Source organism: Vitis riparia, chromosome 16 (genome assembly GCF_004353265.1).
Source record: "Vitis riparia cultivar Riparia Gloire de Montpellier isolate 1030 chromosome 16, EGFV_Vit.rip_1.0, whole genome shotgun sequence".
Lineage (NCBI taxonomy): Eukaryota > Viridiplantae > Streptophyta > Magnoliopsida > Vitales > Vitaceae > Vitis > Vitis riparia.
Window position 1 is genome coordinate 5,058,435 of NC_048446.1, and position 15,372 is coordinate 5,073,806.

The window sequence follows — 15,372 nt, forward strand, 5'->3', positions numbered from 1 at the left end:
GCATGATCAGGCTACTCATAACTGTAAACCCGAATCTACTCCATTCTAAACAAAGACTTTTTTTGATTGGAAATGACATAGAGATATATTGATAGAAAAAAGAAGTACAATAAGGATGAGAAATCCTCCCGCCAAAGAAAACTAAACTATAAGAAATTACACTGTAAAACAAGCGAACTCTCTATAATGGACCATTCCTTATGGAGTACACACCGCAAACCAATCAAGTTGTAACACATTAAGGGGAGGTCCCTTAAAATCCTTGGAACAGAAAGCCCAAAGAGAAGCAAGGAAAACAATAGAGTCCCAAAGATACTCTGAAATCCTTGCTTTATCCTCAAAAATCCTTGCTTTATTCTAAACAAAGACTTAAAGACCTAAGTTTGATTTGGGTGAAACAAGACTTACTAAAACATGAAGAATAAAATCACAAAAAGATTATTCTGTCAATGGATTTAAATATTGAATCTCTCATTCATACAAGTGTCATACACAAGATTCCCAAAATTTTAGTGTCTTCCTACTGATTTCTGCAAATTCGTCTCTGCTATTCACAAACTATTCTACAAAAGTTAGTATCGCTATATTTTATTTTCTGTCAACAACATAACATTTGATAGAATCATTTAAATATAGGTGAACGTTTCCATCATCCAGCCCTAAAACTTGGATCTCTCCCATCATAATGATTTGTATTGCTCAATCAAATGAGAAGCATGGAGCCGCGATGTAGGGACCACTGTGCATCCCAGATTTTGAAGATATGAGATCTGCCATTGAACAAGAGTAGCATATGAACAATAAGGTTAGCAACCACCCAGAAGACAATGCTGTTAAATGGATTAAGACAACCAATATAAGGATACAACCTCAGCAAACTTGTAGGACAAGAAACTGATTAGTTTAACATGTCCTAGAGAAGGATGATATGATATTTGAAGCATGACTTCGCTACTTTCAGCTTTGATGCTATTTTTTTTTTTAATTTTTTGTTCCTGGGAGGGGAAGGGCCTATACTTAATTTATTGTTGAGTTACAAATTTTCTTAAACTCAAAACCTCCAATTAACCTGGGCTCTAATACCAGTGTTGAACTAGCAACTTTCCTAAAAGCTTAAGATGTTAGGATCTAGGCTTTAATACCATTGTTGAACTACCGACTTTCTTAAAAGTTTATGATGTCAGGATTTGTGCTCACAATGTATATCATAATTTGTTTGTTCAGACCCACCATTACCACAACATGACTTGAAGTTGAGGTTTTACCAAGTACCACCAGCTTTGGGGAAGATGGAGGGATCCTGCTAGCAGACAAACAAAAGGGTGTGGGGGGCTCTGGTGGGAGCATCAGTAATAGGCTGCAGTTATGAGCAAATCCAAATGAAAGTGGGGGTTGCCATAAGAAATGGAAGTGGGAATTGCCATCTTATACTATATCAAAACCATGAAATGGAGAAACAATTTGGACTTGAAAAAGAAAAAAGAAACTCAATTAGAAGTTTTGGCAGAATTGAGGAATCTGAGGTGTTGAAGATGTGATGAGCAAAACCAAATTAGAAAATTTAGGAAAATAAATAGAGAAACATGCGACAAATATTCAGAATGATTTAAGAATCACCAACATTTTTTTTATTACTTCAAAAAAAGAAAAAAGAAAAAAATGAACCACTAATTACAATACAGGAAATGTGTTTCCATGGCTTCGAAGGATCACACTTGCATGTTCCCAGGAAGTATCAACTACTAACGTATCCTGGGCATCCCACTCAGAAAAGAACCATTATACCAACCTGTTTAAATTTTTCCCACTAAGTTCTTTATCCTTCCAAGTTATTTCCCTACTTCATGTTTCCAATTTGTGTTAGATTGTGTGGGTTTCCTGGTTCCACTCGCACCATTTGCCACTTTTTTAGATAGCATTTCCAGGTATCAGTTTGTTCCTCTAGCATATCCCAAATAATTGCAAATCATCCATCTTTTATAATCAGAAGTCTGATCTGCAACTTTTTCAAGGGAAAAAAATATTTTCTTGGTTTCTCTCTTAACAGTATATAGAATACCATACCCATGTTAAATAAAAATGCTTTAATTGCATATACAAATAATCTAAGTGCATATAGGATATCCTTCACACAACTACACACCATGCATCTTGAACAATTAGACCAAATCATGCTCCATTTGTTCTTATCATCATAAAGAGATTAAAATAAGAGAATGATTATACCTGCTTGGATGTAGGGGCAGATGATCCCATTGCATTCTCAATTCTCAGCTTCAGGAAATGTTCCTTAAAGGAAAAACACAATTACTTAAGAATATAAACAATGACAGACAGGCAAAAAAGGTAATTACTTTGTAGAGATCCTACAATCAATGCTTTAAAATGGTTGTACATATTGCAATTATGTGTGTGCTAAGGTTCTGTAACTGATAGAACTAGTCAGTGCTAGCCATTTGATCTGGTAGGGCTGCCAACCTGTTTTCTTTCCAGTCTGAACTGATCATCAGCCTTTTTCTTTATAAAATCACTTTAAACCTATCAAATAGTCATCACAAGAATGAATATTTTCTCTGCAGAAAATCTCTCCAATCTCTATCATTATTGCGTCTATTAATGTGTAATCACTATCCTCAAACTGCTGTTATTTCAGAGGTTCCACCCTGAGAAATGAGAAGCAAATTCATAAATTTCCCATTTTAATAGGAAGAGCAGGACTCATATATTCTAAATGGCTTGTGTTGCAATTATACTTCCCTTTGGATGGTTGGAGCACTTACCAGAGAAATGGAAACATTGGGGAAATGATTTAGCTATTTGGAACTTAACTATATTTAAATATTAACTCACTTGATATGATACCTGATTTGCTACAGAGTTGTTACATAGATTTCTCTTTTAAGAGGACTAAGATTAATGTTTTTACTCCACATGAATAGATGTCTATTTTATTTATTTATTTATGTTTAATAGAGAGATTCAATCATCTTTTCATGATTATTACTGCTAGATTAGTTACTTGAATATTGTCCTTATGTTTGCACCTATTTCTAGATATAGAAATCCTGTAAGCACTATTTTAAAATTGAATTTTAGTCAAACCCAAACTTTGGTCAACTCAAACTTTCAGTAGAAATTCTAGTACAGTTGGCTGCTTTTTAACCTTATATGTTCATATCATACACAATATATATACATTTCAATTACAGTTTCTTTTTAATGCTCAACATGGCTAGATTCAAGAGAATCTACTTTCAAGATTGTTAGATTTTGTATTCTAAGTGAAAGAATGTTTTTAGGACTTGGCAGGTCAAGTCTTTAGATTTAGTTCAATTCAGATATCAAGTCCATGAATTCAGGGTAGGATAGGGGTTTTTGTTCTGGGGCATGACACCAACACAACTTGATTTCCACTTCCCTAGAATCCCTGGACTGAATCCTATGTGATCATATAAATCAGAAACACTTCCTAGCAGGGATGAACTACATAATTGAACATCTTTGTTAGACTCATGCTAAAGGTATCTGGCATCCAAACGAGGTGAGTTAGAGAAGTTGCTAAGTTCACTGCCCCTATAGTCTCTGTAATTACCTGCAATGCCCAACTAACCAATATTGCCTAACAAACAGTCATCAACATGAAGCTTAAGATCTCTTATAGGCAGGGGCACCTGCCTAGTTTTAAATGACATAAGAAGATTCAGACCTACAATAACCATAAGCCTCCCTCCAATCCGGCAAATTGTACTGATGAGCATGCGTTAAACAAATTTCAAAACTGAAGTGGACAAATTTTAAAATCCATGCCAATGTCATTTTAGAGCAAATGATAATTATCTGCTCTTAGGATTCCCGGGATCCAAGAAGGCCTTGGAGATACAATTCTTAGAATGCTCTTCTATTGGAAGCCTAGATTGACTAACCAGATAGCATATCAATTGGCAATATCTTTTGTTTATTATTTCTCTTTTCACTTGAAGGATATGCTATATTCTCTTTTCATCCTATATCCTATATTCTGTGAGAGTTGTTCTCACAGGAGCTAACCCTGTTTTGACACCTTTCTGCAGATACAACACTAATCAAGATTCAAAAGGTACTCCTAGAATTTAACTTCCAGCTTACCTAAACTTATTTTCTGTGAAGCTTATAAATAAAATTTGGGGGTTGTGCCAAGATTTTCAACTTTGAATTAGATGGAGTGGTGGAAAGACAATAACATTTACAAAATTTAACTCCAATCGACTCTGCATATGTCTTGTTTTACAGTGGGTTCCAAGTTTAACTAAAGAATGTATGAAATCTTGTCAAACTTGTCCAAAAAAGAAAGCAAACAACTATTTAGCTAAAGCAAAGCAAGAGAAAAAAACAATCACACATGGATTTAAGTGATTCCCTCAAAATTGCCGCATGTCGACAGATTACATTGTTCCTATAAATAAGGTAGAAAGAAAACAAATTACTACAATAGCAAGTTCTCTGGCAGGCAGCCATCCATAAATACCCTCCAAATAATTAGAAATACATATAAAACCAAAGGGTAATACCCAAAAATACTCATCCAAGTAAGTCTCTCACAACATAACCAGCATCATGAAGCTTCACATGGCATAACAAACTTCAAACTGGAACTTAGAGTGAATCTTCTCATATCTAGAGCTTAAAAAGAGTAGGAAGATGAACTAGTTCTCCCCTATAACCACCTTGGTTGACATAAATGTAGAGTTTTGACTTTTATAAATCCTTTCTATAGTACATGTTCCATCCTGCAGAACTTAATGTATAAAATAGTTCTTGACATCTACACGCACAGTTCTCTAATGAAAGATGAGTTCTTTCCAAGAAGGGTTGCACTCTTAATACCATTTTTATAGTTTACAATTTTCTAGTTGCTTACCCATCTTTCTCATGAGATGTTATAACCATAACAATCATATCATGTCTGGGAAAGTAGTTACCATCTACACAGACACCAGAGAACATAATAAAACTATATAAATAGGAATTCTGGAATACTAATTTTACATATAAACAGTTAAAATGAGTAAATCATCTAATTCAGAAAAGAAAAACAACGCAAAGCAAAGTGTAGGGCTTTAAAAGTGGGGCATCATACTTGTTTCATCCTCATCAAATGAGCACGTTTATCAGCAGGAATTTTCTCCCATTTTAAAATCTACAGAAAAAGAAAAGAAATTCTGTTAGTGAATAGAAGCTAGTATGTGTGTGCATTTGTCTATTATTTAAAAAAGATGACATTATATATTAATATCTTAATATATTGACAGTCATGCATTATGACTAAGGTTTTTGAAATTTCATCCATTACATGCACCGTGTGTTATGTTGCAATGATATTTTCAAGAAGTGCCAATGAGCTTACATATTCCGCATAGTGAAATGCTTCATCACACTTCAAGGAGGACTTTAGCTCACGCAAAGCATCCTACAAATTATGTAATAATCATGTCAAAAATACAACATTAATAGATCCACAAACATGCCAACATCAATGTTCTGAAAGGCTAAAGGCAGTTTTGAGGCATTTTGCTCAAATGAAGGGTGGCATAAACCTTGAGGTGGGACAAGGCATAAGTCTCAACTTAAAATAATAATAATCATAACAACAATAACAACAACAATAAAGAAAAATAGAAAAAAAAAATCATAAAAATACAATAAAATCACATGAAAATTGAATAAAAAGAAAACCATATAATTTGTAATAACTAAAACAATTATTTGTCAATGTTAATAGTTTCTAATTTAGAAACTCTTCTCTCTTCTAAAATCCAACTCTCTTATGACTTCATCAAATAATCTTCATCACTATCACAAGTAGGATCATCCTCCCCATCAGTTTTAAAGTCCACTAGTTCTTCATCCATCAATTATAGTTATCTTTTTTCCTTTATCTATCAATAATATGAAATTAATTATATATGAGTCTAGCTACTACAATGGTCAACAATCCCTTTATTTCTTCTTCTCAATCTTTTTTTACCACTCTACATTTAAATGGTTAATAGGTAGTCAAACTAAGTCCTTACTAACCCTAGTCTTGAATCTAAGAAAAAAGTTATAAATCTATACCGTTGAATATCAAGGCTTAAAAACTCATATAAAATATATACAAAAAGACCATAAATGTGCTAAACTCATTAAAACTCTTTAAAGGTATTTGAAGCAAGCATCAAGAACCTTGAGTCTATAACTTCAAGGCTATAAGCCTCAATTATCCTATATTGAGGCTATAGCCTTAAAGCTAGTTTGCACAGAAAAAGGTGTTGACCCTATTATAGGTGTTGACCCTATTATTGTTTAGGCCTAGAAAAAGGTTATTTTTGGGTCTTTTGAGCATTGGGAACACGAGAGTTAGCTGGGGATTGAATGGTTTTTTGGGTTGTTAGGGTGGGTTTGTCCCTTACTTTTCTCTTTCTTTTTTTGCAAGCCTTTAGACACTTCTTCTATACTTTGTGTGTACCTTTTCCTAGCACTTTTAATATGTTCTCAATTTTACCTATCCAAAATAAAATAAAAATTCATTTTTCTTCGACTTTACAAAGGAAGCATTTATTAACCAACATCAACCTCCTTTTTAAAACTAATTAAGAGTCAGTAGCTTTCCCCTACAAGCTTCCCACACATAGAAGCTCACATTAGATGGAACCCATGGATTCCAAATTACCCCCATCGGAAAAGTGATAAAACTCCCTAACTCTAAGATAGCATATAAAGATTTCGCGGAGAAGGAATCATTCCATCCACATTGCCTAGTCCTCCTCTCTAGTCACCACCTTACCTTGCAAACATTACCAATGTGATGAGTACAGTAAATCAATTTCTGCATGCACCTTGATCCTCTCATCTAGAGGGAATCTTCAAGACCCAACACTTGAAGTCTTCTTTAGGGAAAGCTTTTATGTTAGCTATATATATAGTGACATCTAAAAAAATAAAGAAAGGTCATGCAACCTTCAACCTCAAACCTCACTTGTTCCACTCTTGCATTGCTATTCTCTAATTTTCAAGTGCCAAAATAACATGTTTAAACAACATCCATCTTATACTTGAGAAAGCAAAGTGAATATGCATGTGGGCATATTTTGTCGCCTGTTTGCATAAGGAGGAATATAAATAGAAACTTCTATAAGCTAAAAGCTAAAACATAATCACAGGCTATAATTGCATTAGACAAATGCAACCTGATAGCAAAGGGGAAGAGATGAAATTTGTTATGAAGAATGAATGAGTTGTAGAACCTTGTGTTTGTTTTTCGTGACCCTCAAACGTTCATCAATTGCAAAGCCAACCTGTAAATACAATAGGATGAAGACATAAAACATTGTTTAGCACACCAATGCATCATACCATGCATTTTAAGGGTAACTGAAGGAACTTAAGAATGTCAAAACATATGAAAGAATATTCCCCATGAATACCTACAAGGATAAACTTACACATAATTAACAAACATAAATTAAGCATACATCAATCAGCACATTATTTACATATGGGATCACTAGTAATTATCATGAAGTATCGAGACTAGATGTTTGAAATTATATTAACGTACTTGTACAAAAAAACATTAAGTTAAAATTGGTTTACACAAATTTGATGGTGTAGTCATCATGTGGAAGCCACAAGAACACATGTGCTGCTCCATCCCATGGTACGCCTAGTGTTGTCAAAAGCAAAAGGCGATATCAAGGCGATAAGACTCCTTTTAGCCTAAGGCGAAAGGTGAAAGACAAGGCGAGAGCCTAACTATAGTAAGGTGATAAAAAATATACATATCTTTACCTATTCGATATTCAACCAATGTAAGTATTGTTTTCAACAATCAACACAATTAATTTTCATCACTCACGATGTCTCATTAAATTAACAAAATAGTAATAATTATTGAAGTGTTAAATATTATACCCCATATTATAAAAAACATCATATTGTTTAAAGATATTCATCCTATCTAAATGTATATTCTAATTTTTCAAACATCTAAAAAACAAAATAAGAGATTGAACATTCTAGAGGCATCATCATCATAGTCATTATTGAAATTAAAATTGTCATTACTTCCATCAAGACTAGATTGATAATGCTCCATCTTATTATCTCTATGATTGATAATACAATATTTTATCTTATACTTTGTTTAATCCAATGTTAGATTGAATGAAATTATAATCTAAGTATGTTTAATCTTAATTCATGGTCAAAGGTAGCCTCTATACCTTGTGCCTTATCCCAAGGCGATTGCCTAGGCATTGCCTCTTTGATGTCGCCTTGCCTAGGTCTTCAAAAGGCAACTTTTATCTACCTTGCCTGGCTTGATGGCCTAAGCGACCCAGGCAATCACCTTTGATAACACTGGGCACACCAATTGAAGAACTTCAAGGAGATTGTGGTTTGGTGGGTAAGAAGAACAACTGGGGTCAATGGCCTATGGAAGACACATCAAGAGCACCTTAACTTGTATAATGAGGTCATTATAAATACACTGCTATAGTCAACTCCCTCAGCACTAGTCCCCAGCCGTGCTCCACTCCCTCATTGTCAATATTAAATTGGCATTGGCCCCAGTCCAAAGGAATGGAGCACATTTTCTATTAGAAAAATCATGCAAAAAACATGTGTTTTCATCCCTTTGGTGGCCTCATTCAAATGCCTGTGTTGGCTTGCCCAGACATGTGGCCCTCTTTCCATCATCTTCACATCATCATGAAATGGGAGTGCGTCCTCCTTTGTCCTGTATGAACCATACTTTTCCTTGTCCCTTTCGCTATGACATGTGAATACTCAGTGTGAACACAAAATTGGAAAAGCATGCAGACAAACAGAACAACTTAATTTGTTATGAGTACTCACAATGAAAACATAAATTTGAAAGACATGCTGATGAATAGAACACTTGGATGACCTCATGGTTTTACATAGCTAAGTGCAGCTTGATATTGTTGTGCAGTTGTGTTTTATGTATTCCTATCCTATTCTTTTCTCTTTGTTTCTTCACCTTTTGTCTTCTCCAACTATCAACCCCCCCCCCCCCCCCCCCCCATTAAGAATTCAAAGAAAGAAAGGGGTTTGGGGCTCAAATCCAAGCCCTTGAATGTGGGTATGGTGGTCTTTAACTGCATAATTTAAATATCTAACTTTGCTTTATGTCTCTCAAACCATTTTAATATTTATTTATGCCAAAAATTAAATATTCAAATAAAATTTTAGTAGACATATCAATTTTAATCATCTTATTTTCAATTAACTAATTGTTGAAAGTAAAAAACCATGATGATAATTTTTTTCATGAGTCATTTTAACATCCTTTGTATAGCAATTAAATACAAGAGAAACATAAACTTGTAAAAAATTATGAACATTTTTAAACAAAAATAATAATAATAATAATATATATCATCATTTCTTTTATATTATTGAATAATCCGAACAAGATACATCATCATTTTAGCATTAAATCTGTTCTTAGGTTTTGCATATTATTGTAGATGTCACAAGTTGTATCATACATATATTGTTTTCTTTAATAAAATAACTTCAATGTGTATCATTGCTTGTTATATCATTTCTTGAAGTTTTCCTAACATTTTTATGAGTTTTGATCAATTTTCGTCCTATCAATATTTTTTTTCCAGATTTTTGCTTGATATTTCCCAATATTTTGACCCTTGCTTTCAACAACATATATATAAATATAAAAATCAGTACACTCTAACAGGATAGACAATACATAAATTTTAAAAAAGAAAAAGAAAGAAAGAAAGAAAGAATATAACAGTCACCTTATCCAGCAACCTCTTAGGCTCTTGAAATGCTTGCTTCTTGGCCCAGTGATGGAATAAGTGGGAAACAACTGATCTGTCCTCGACATTGAATCTATAAAACAGTGATTGAGGAAGCAAGCAGAATTTCAATACTAAACCATTGATATAGTATTACCAAAAAAGTTAATATTAATTTATTCAACCACCCATCACAATTTAGAGAACAACCTTCTTAAAAAACTATTCCCATCACATGAGCCCATTGGTTCTGTTGTTTCCTTTGAACACTCATCAATTTGAATATTGAGACCCTCATTTGGTAAAATATCTTCCCTAGAAGATTTCTTGTCTCCTCCTTCACCAATAGTAAACTGGGCATTTTCTATTGGAGTACTTTCTTGCTTTGCATGTAAACCCTGTACACTCAGCTCCCCCTGCATAAAGAAGAGATAAAACAGAAACAATTGACTAATAAGAGAAACAAAAGCCACACATGACAAATGGAGAAAAAAAATGGTGAAAGTTTGAATTTCAGTGTTTACTATTCATGTTCATGTGAAATACTCAAAAAATATGCAACATGGAGTCAAGGACTCAATTGAACGTAGAATGGCCGAGCAATTTCTTCTTTCATACTTGAACTGGCACATTTTTTTATTAAAAAAAAAACATTTTACTACCATGAAATAAATATATAGAAAGAAGGATGAGTAATCCTTACCCCATAACGCAACCACTATATGACTAGTCAAAGGCTGAAAAGAAAGAATAACTATCCTAATCTAGAAATAAAATAAATAAATAAACAAACAAATAAAAATAAAAAATAAAAATTGCACAGCCAACAGTGGTTGAACCGACACATTTTAAGAATGACCATTATCAAGGGATACAATGCCTATGTGTTTGAACATGAGGGAAGCTCCTAGTTGAGCTATTTGTAGTTTTCTAATACCAATTAGTTTTTGCATGCAAATGCAAGAATAAGTTGCACTAAATCAACATTCTGAATGTGAACCATATGATTCTCAAATTCAATCATATCTACACAAGTAGCTGAGAAAATTTTACTTGAAATATTATGAAGTTAATAGTCACAAGTCTCAAAAACATATATATATATCAAGGTGATGCCTATGCTTGAAATCCTCTCCCAAGGCAGTTGAAACTTGAAAGGAATGTAACCAGCGCTATTAGGATCTAATGTTGGTAAGAGAGATATACTAGCTGCACAGCACAGAGCCAATGCGAGTGCAACAGCAAGAAAAAAACAGACATTTTAACATGGAAATTAAGAAACTAATGGTCAATTATTCTTCAAATCAGATACATATCCAGAATTTTTTTTTTTCTTTACTTTGTGATAATGCTATCACACTTCCCAAAAAAAAGAAAGAAATAAAGAAATTTTTAAATGGGTTTCAAGTTTTAAGTCCATCAGAAGTAGTTGAACAAGAGTATAACATGGCTATACAATCTTATATCTGTACATAGTATACTAGGATAGGCTAAATACAAGTATGAAATTTGAACTACACTACAAAGAAATGCAGATGCTATACTGTTCACCAATACATACTGCACATGCATTTCAACTAATTTCAGTGGCTTAAAAGGGTGTTTGTGTGTTTTTAAAGACATAAACATATTTACCAATTAATGCTTTTTGTAATTTTTTATCAGAAAGTAAACCAGCCAAAATATGGGTGGCATTTTTCTTTCAAGTAGTGAGATGTGGGCAGCAATCTGATTTGCTATACAGTTCCAAGGCTCTTGCTCAATGCAATTAAACCTTAAACTGGTCAAACTTATCCTCAAGATGATTAGGGTTTCAAGTTTCCAAAATAGTACCCACAGGGACAATATAAAATTACTTTTGGCTTCTTTTTTCTGTAAACATTTGCAGAAAGTTAGAGATCTCACATTTGGGAAGTAGGAAACTGGGGGTTGAAAACTAGGACTAGAAAAACGTACCAACACAGGGAAAAATCATATAGTTTGTGCATTATTGTTATACATTCAATTCTATGGTTATACCTTCATGATTTCTTAGTTTCAATTTGTTTATTACAAAGCTAGAGAAATTGTATTAATAAAATTTGTAATAAGTGTGAAGAACGATGAGTCAAACCAAAACACAAAACTGGCCTAGCAAGAGTCTTCTCCTAACCAATGGGGCGCTCAAGATAAGAATTGAGGTTAACAATCTAGCTTTGCAGGATAGGCTTGAATAAGGCATGGCCATTGATATTTAACAATCTTGCGGCGGAAGGAGACCTACTATCGTTACTTCTACAGCATCTCAAGGAAAGAGAGGTCCCAGAAAATTGGATGGTTGGCAATGCAAACTTACTGATATTTTGAGGGGTTGGGTTGCACTTATTTGCTCAAGTCCCTGGATTGTCCAACCAAGTTCTGGTATCAGTTGGCCAAACCAGGAGCCTCAACACTTAAGGCTTTTGTTGGAGACTTCATGCCTCTTCGAGATCTGTTACTTTAAGATCTTCTCGTCTTCTGGCCGTTGCTTTATTTGTTGTTTTTTCTGTTATTTGTACTCTCCTGGTAACTTCTGATTTGAAGCATGGCTGATTCTTCTAATTCTTGTTCAACCACAAAAATAAATAAACAAATAAACTAAAACATAAAAACATAAAAATAAAAAGAAACCAGATTAGGCACCAAAAAGACACCCACTAGAAACTCAAAATAAAACCCCTAGCCCTAATAGTTGCATTTTGTACTAGCCACCCACTAATCATCAATCATTTCTCTACTCCGCAAAGACAAAATGCAACTATTAGGACTATGGGCTTTGTAAGGTGTTCTCAACTATAACACATCATTGGTATTTACCTTTTTTATGTACCATTAGCTAAGCAAAGGCCTTAACCTTGGATGAGACTTTTGACTCTCATAGAAATTTGATTAGAGAAAAGAGACATAAGTTGATAGATTGGACAAGGCCATAAAGAAGGATTTTATTCAGAACAAACTTGAAGGGAAAAAGACCAAGCTTTAGCATTTGGGATGGCTAAAGACAAATGTACGTTGAGGGAAGACATAAGTCTTTCAAGGTCCTCAATCTCCAAATCATAGAGGTTATGACAAAAAAAAAAAAGGTTCTAAGAAGAAGAGGAAGAGCTACCAAGAATAGCTAAGATGGAAAGGTTCTTCTTCGCAACTACTTTGAAAAGTCTTCGAAATTGAGAGCATAAAGGTTGATACCCCCACCACAAATCTTCCCAAAATGAATTGTCAACCCCAACCCCCCCACCAAACCCACCACAAAGTGAGTGTGTATAAAAAAATTTGTGCCAAATCCTTCCAAGGGCACCAATGTGATCATCTAACTAAAATATAGGTGTCCCAACCATTACGATGTGCCCTATAAATGCTCAAAATAACCGAATACCAAAGGACCAAACTTTCCCTCGGGAAGCTCTAAAGCCACTTCCCTAAGAGAGCATGATTCCTCAGAGAAACCCTCCAAATCCTTAAGCTCACATACTAGGTCCCAATTGATAAGATGACCTCTTTTACCTTCCCTAAGCCTTGACCACAAGAAATCTCTTTGCAACTTCTCAATTCTTGAAAAGGGATGTTAGAATATTGAAAAGGGATATATATATAAAAAATAAAAATAAAAAAATGCTACGAATATGAGATAAGCAGGAATGAATTAGTGTAATTCTTTTAATTAAAGACAAGAATGTTGTCTTCCACCCATTCAATCTCCTCGAAATGTTGTCAATCACTCATAGATTCAACAATTTATAAAGATGCTCTAAAGTTGTTTGCTAAAAAGAATTGCCTTAATTCTTGAAATCTGCATTTTTGTCACAACCAACATTCCTTACCCAGTTTTGTCTTCAAATTTGGTGGTTTGCAATGCAATTTCAAAACAAGTCTCTTGTGTGTCGAGGCAAGTTGCAGAAATCACACTAGACTTTCTAGTTCTCCTTAACCTTCATCTAGGCTTTTTTATTAGTTACAATAGCCGCTATCTCTATTATTGTAGCATTGAAGGCTGAATTTTCAATTAAGGCATTAGTATGGATCTTTCCCATCATCACTATCCTTTAGCTTTCTTCTCTTCTTACCTCCGTAAAGACTTCTATAATAAAGGGTAGTAGCTCTTTTCCTAAGATATGACCTCTCACCTCATCTAAATCCACATTGAGTCCAACAACAATCTCAAATACATGGTCCTTCTCTAATGTCTTTTTGAATCAGGCACTAACTCATAGAAAAGATCAAGTTCTTGCCACAACCCTTTGAGAATGTCATAATATTTTGTAACCTTATTATTTCTTTGCTTGGTCTCATGGATCTTTGTCTTGATTTCATAGACTTTTGCAAAATTGCCTAAATCTAAGTATGTCTCACTTACTCCATCTCATAACTCCTTTTTAGTGGAAAAAAGCATATCTGTTTGACCAATTTCTAGGTCCACGGAGTTCACAAGATAGGACATCATCATCGAGTCTTTTGTATCCCAAGTAGAGTAGAGTATGTTGGATCATCCTCTTTTGGAACCTTTCTCTAATGAACAGTTTTATGGACTGAGACCACCTTCAAAAATTTTGTCCATTCAATATGTGGGTTGTAATTTGCAAAGAAAGATTGTCTATTGAACCTAGTGGTGGAACCTGAGAATTCCAAGCACTCATTTGCTTCGAAGGGTCACCTAACACGTCATCTTTAGAAACTCCAGACATTGCAAATATAGTTGACTAATTCTAAAAAAAAAAAAAATGATGATGGAGACTCGAAGAATAATCTTCTACAATTCTAATAAAAACCATTAAACAACCAATTTTCCTAAAAGTATAAACTTGTAGGATTTGAGCTCACAATGTATATCATGCAGTCCAACATCCTCTCTCGCATATTGCCTTTTTTAGGCTTACACATGGGCTTAATAAATTATGGAAATAAAGTGGTCTCCTTTTGGGCTTAATAAATTAAGGAAATAAATATATGGTGAGGTTCAAACACATGACATCCCACCAAATGACACTCTGATACCATATTAGACAACCAATTTTCCTAAAAGCTTAAGTTTATAGGATCTAGGCCCACCATGTAGATCATATACTCCCAACAGAAACATCCAGAACAAACAAATACCGCTGGTTTTAACGGCGAATCAGCAAGTAATTTACCATCCCAGAAAGGCTGGCTCTGATACTATGAACATAGGATTGGACAAAATATTTTCTGAATTCTCATTTATGATAATAAAGTCACAAATATACAAGCCTATTCATACATAGTATAGTCTACAGAAAAGATACATATGCACATAGGAAACTCAGCCCACAAAATAGGAACTAACTGCATTTAAAAATAGGCATCAAATTAGTAGGAGATAATTTTGAATTTTCCTCCTAATTCATTATAGTAAATCCACTTAAATCTTTCCACACTAAGATATATTCCAATAGACGTGATAAATACTATGCATAAGCTCCTTTATTTTGTTGAACAACTAACTGTTGATGTCCCTTTTTCAATTTATATAACTGAAAATTACAGCATATTGAATTTTGTAACAAACAAACCATTTCAGAAGTTAATGTAATAA

The 15,372-nt window shown here is 33.9% G+C and overlaps 1 protein-coding gene across 4 annotated transcripts in view; it reads right to left on the minus strand.

Annotated features, from left to right (window-relative positions):
• Window positions 1-426: 426 nt before the first annotated feature.
• Window positions 427-15,372, minus strand: part of LOC117934056 (ATP-dependent DNA helicase SRS2-like protein At4g25120) — a 67,013-nt gene continuing 52,067 nt past the window's right edge. For 2 of the 4 annotated variants that reach the window (XM_034855651.1, XM_034855649.1), the window contains 7 exons: window positions 10,014-10,219; window positions 9,804-9,897; window positions 7,263-7,313; window positions 5,384-5,446; window positions 5,117-5,176; window positions 2,227-2,289; window positions 439-770 (listed from right to left, as the gene is read on the minus strand). In XM_034855651.1, the coding sequence (XP_034711542.1) occupies window positions 681-770; window positions 2,227-2,289; window positions 5,117-5,176; window positions 5,384-5,446; window positions 7,263-7,313; window positions 9,804-9,897; window positions 10,014-10,219 (627 nt within the window). In that variant the 3' untranslated portion in view covers window positions 439-680. Of the gene's footprint in view, window positions 771-2,226; window positions 2,290-2,478; window positions 2,664-5,116; window positions 5,177-5,383; window positions 5,447-7,262; window positions 7,314-9,803; window positions 9,898-10,013; window positions 10,220-15,372 lie in introns of those variants that run through there. The other 2 variants (XM_034855650.1, XR_004654415.1) reach the window with 2 other exon arrangements.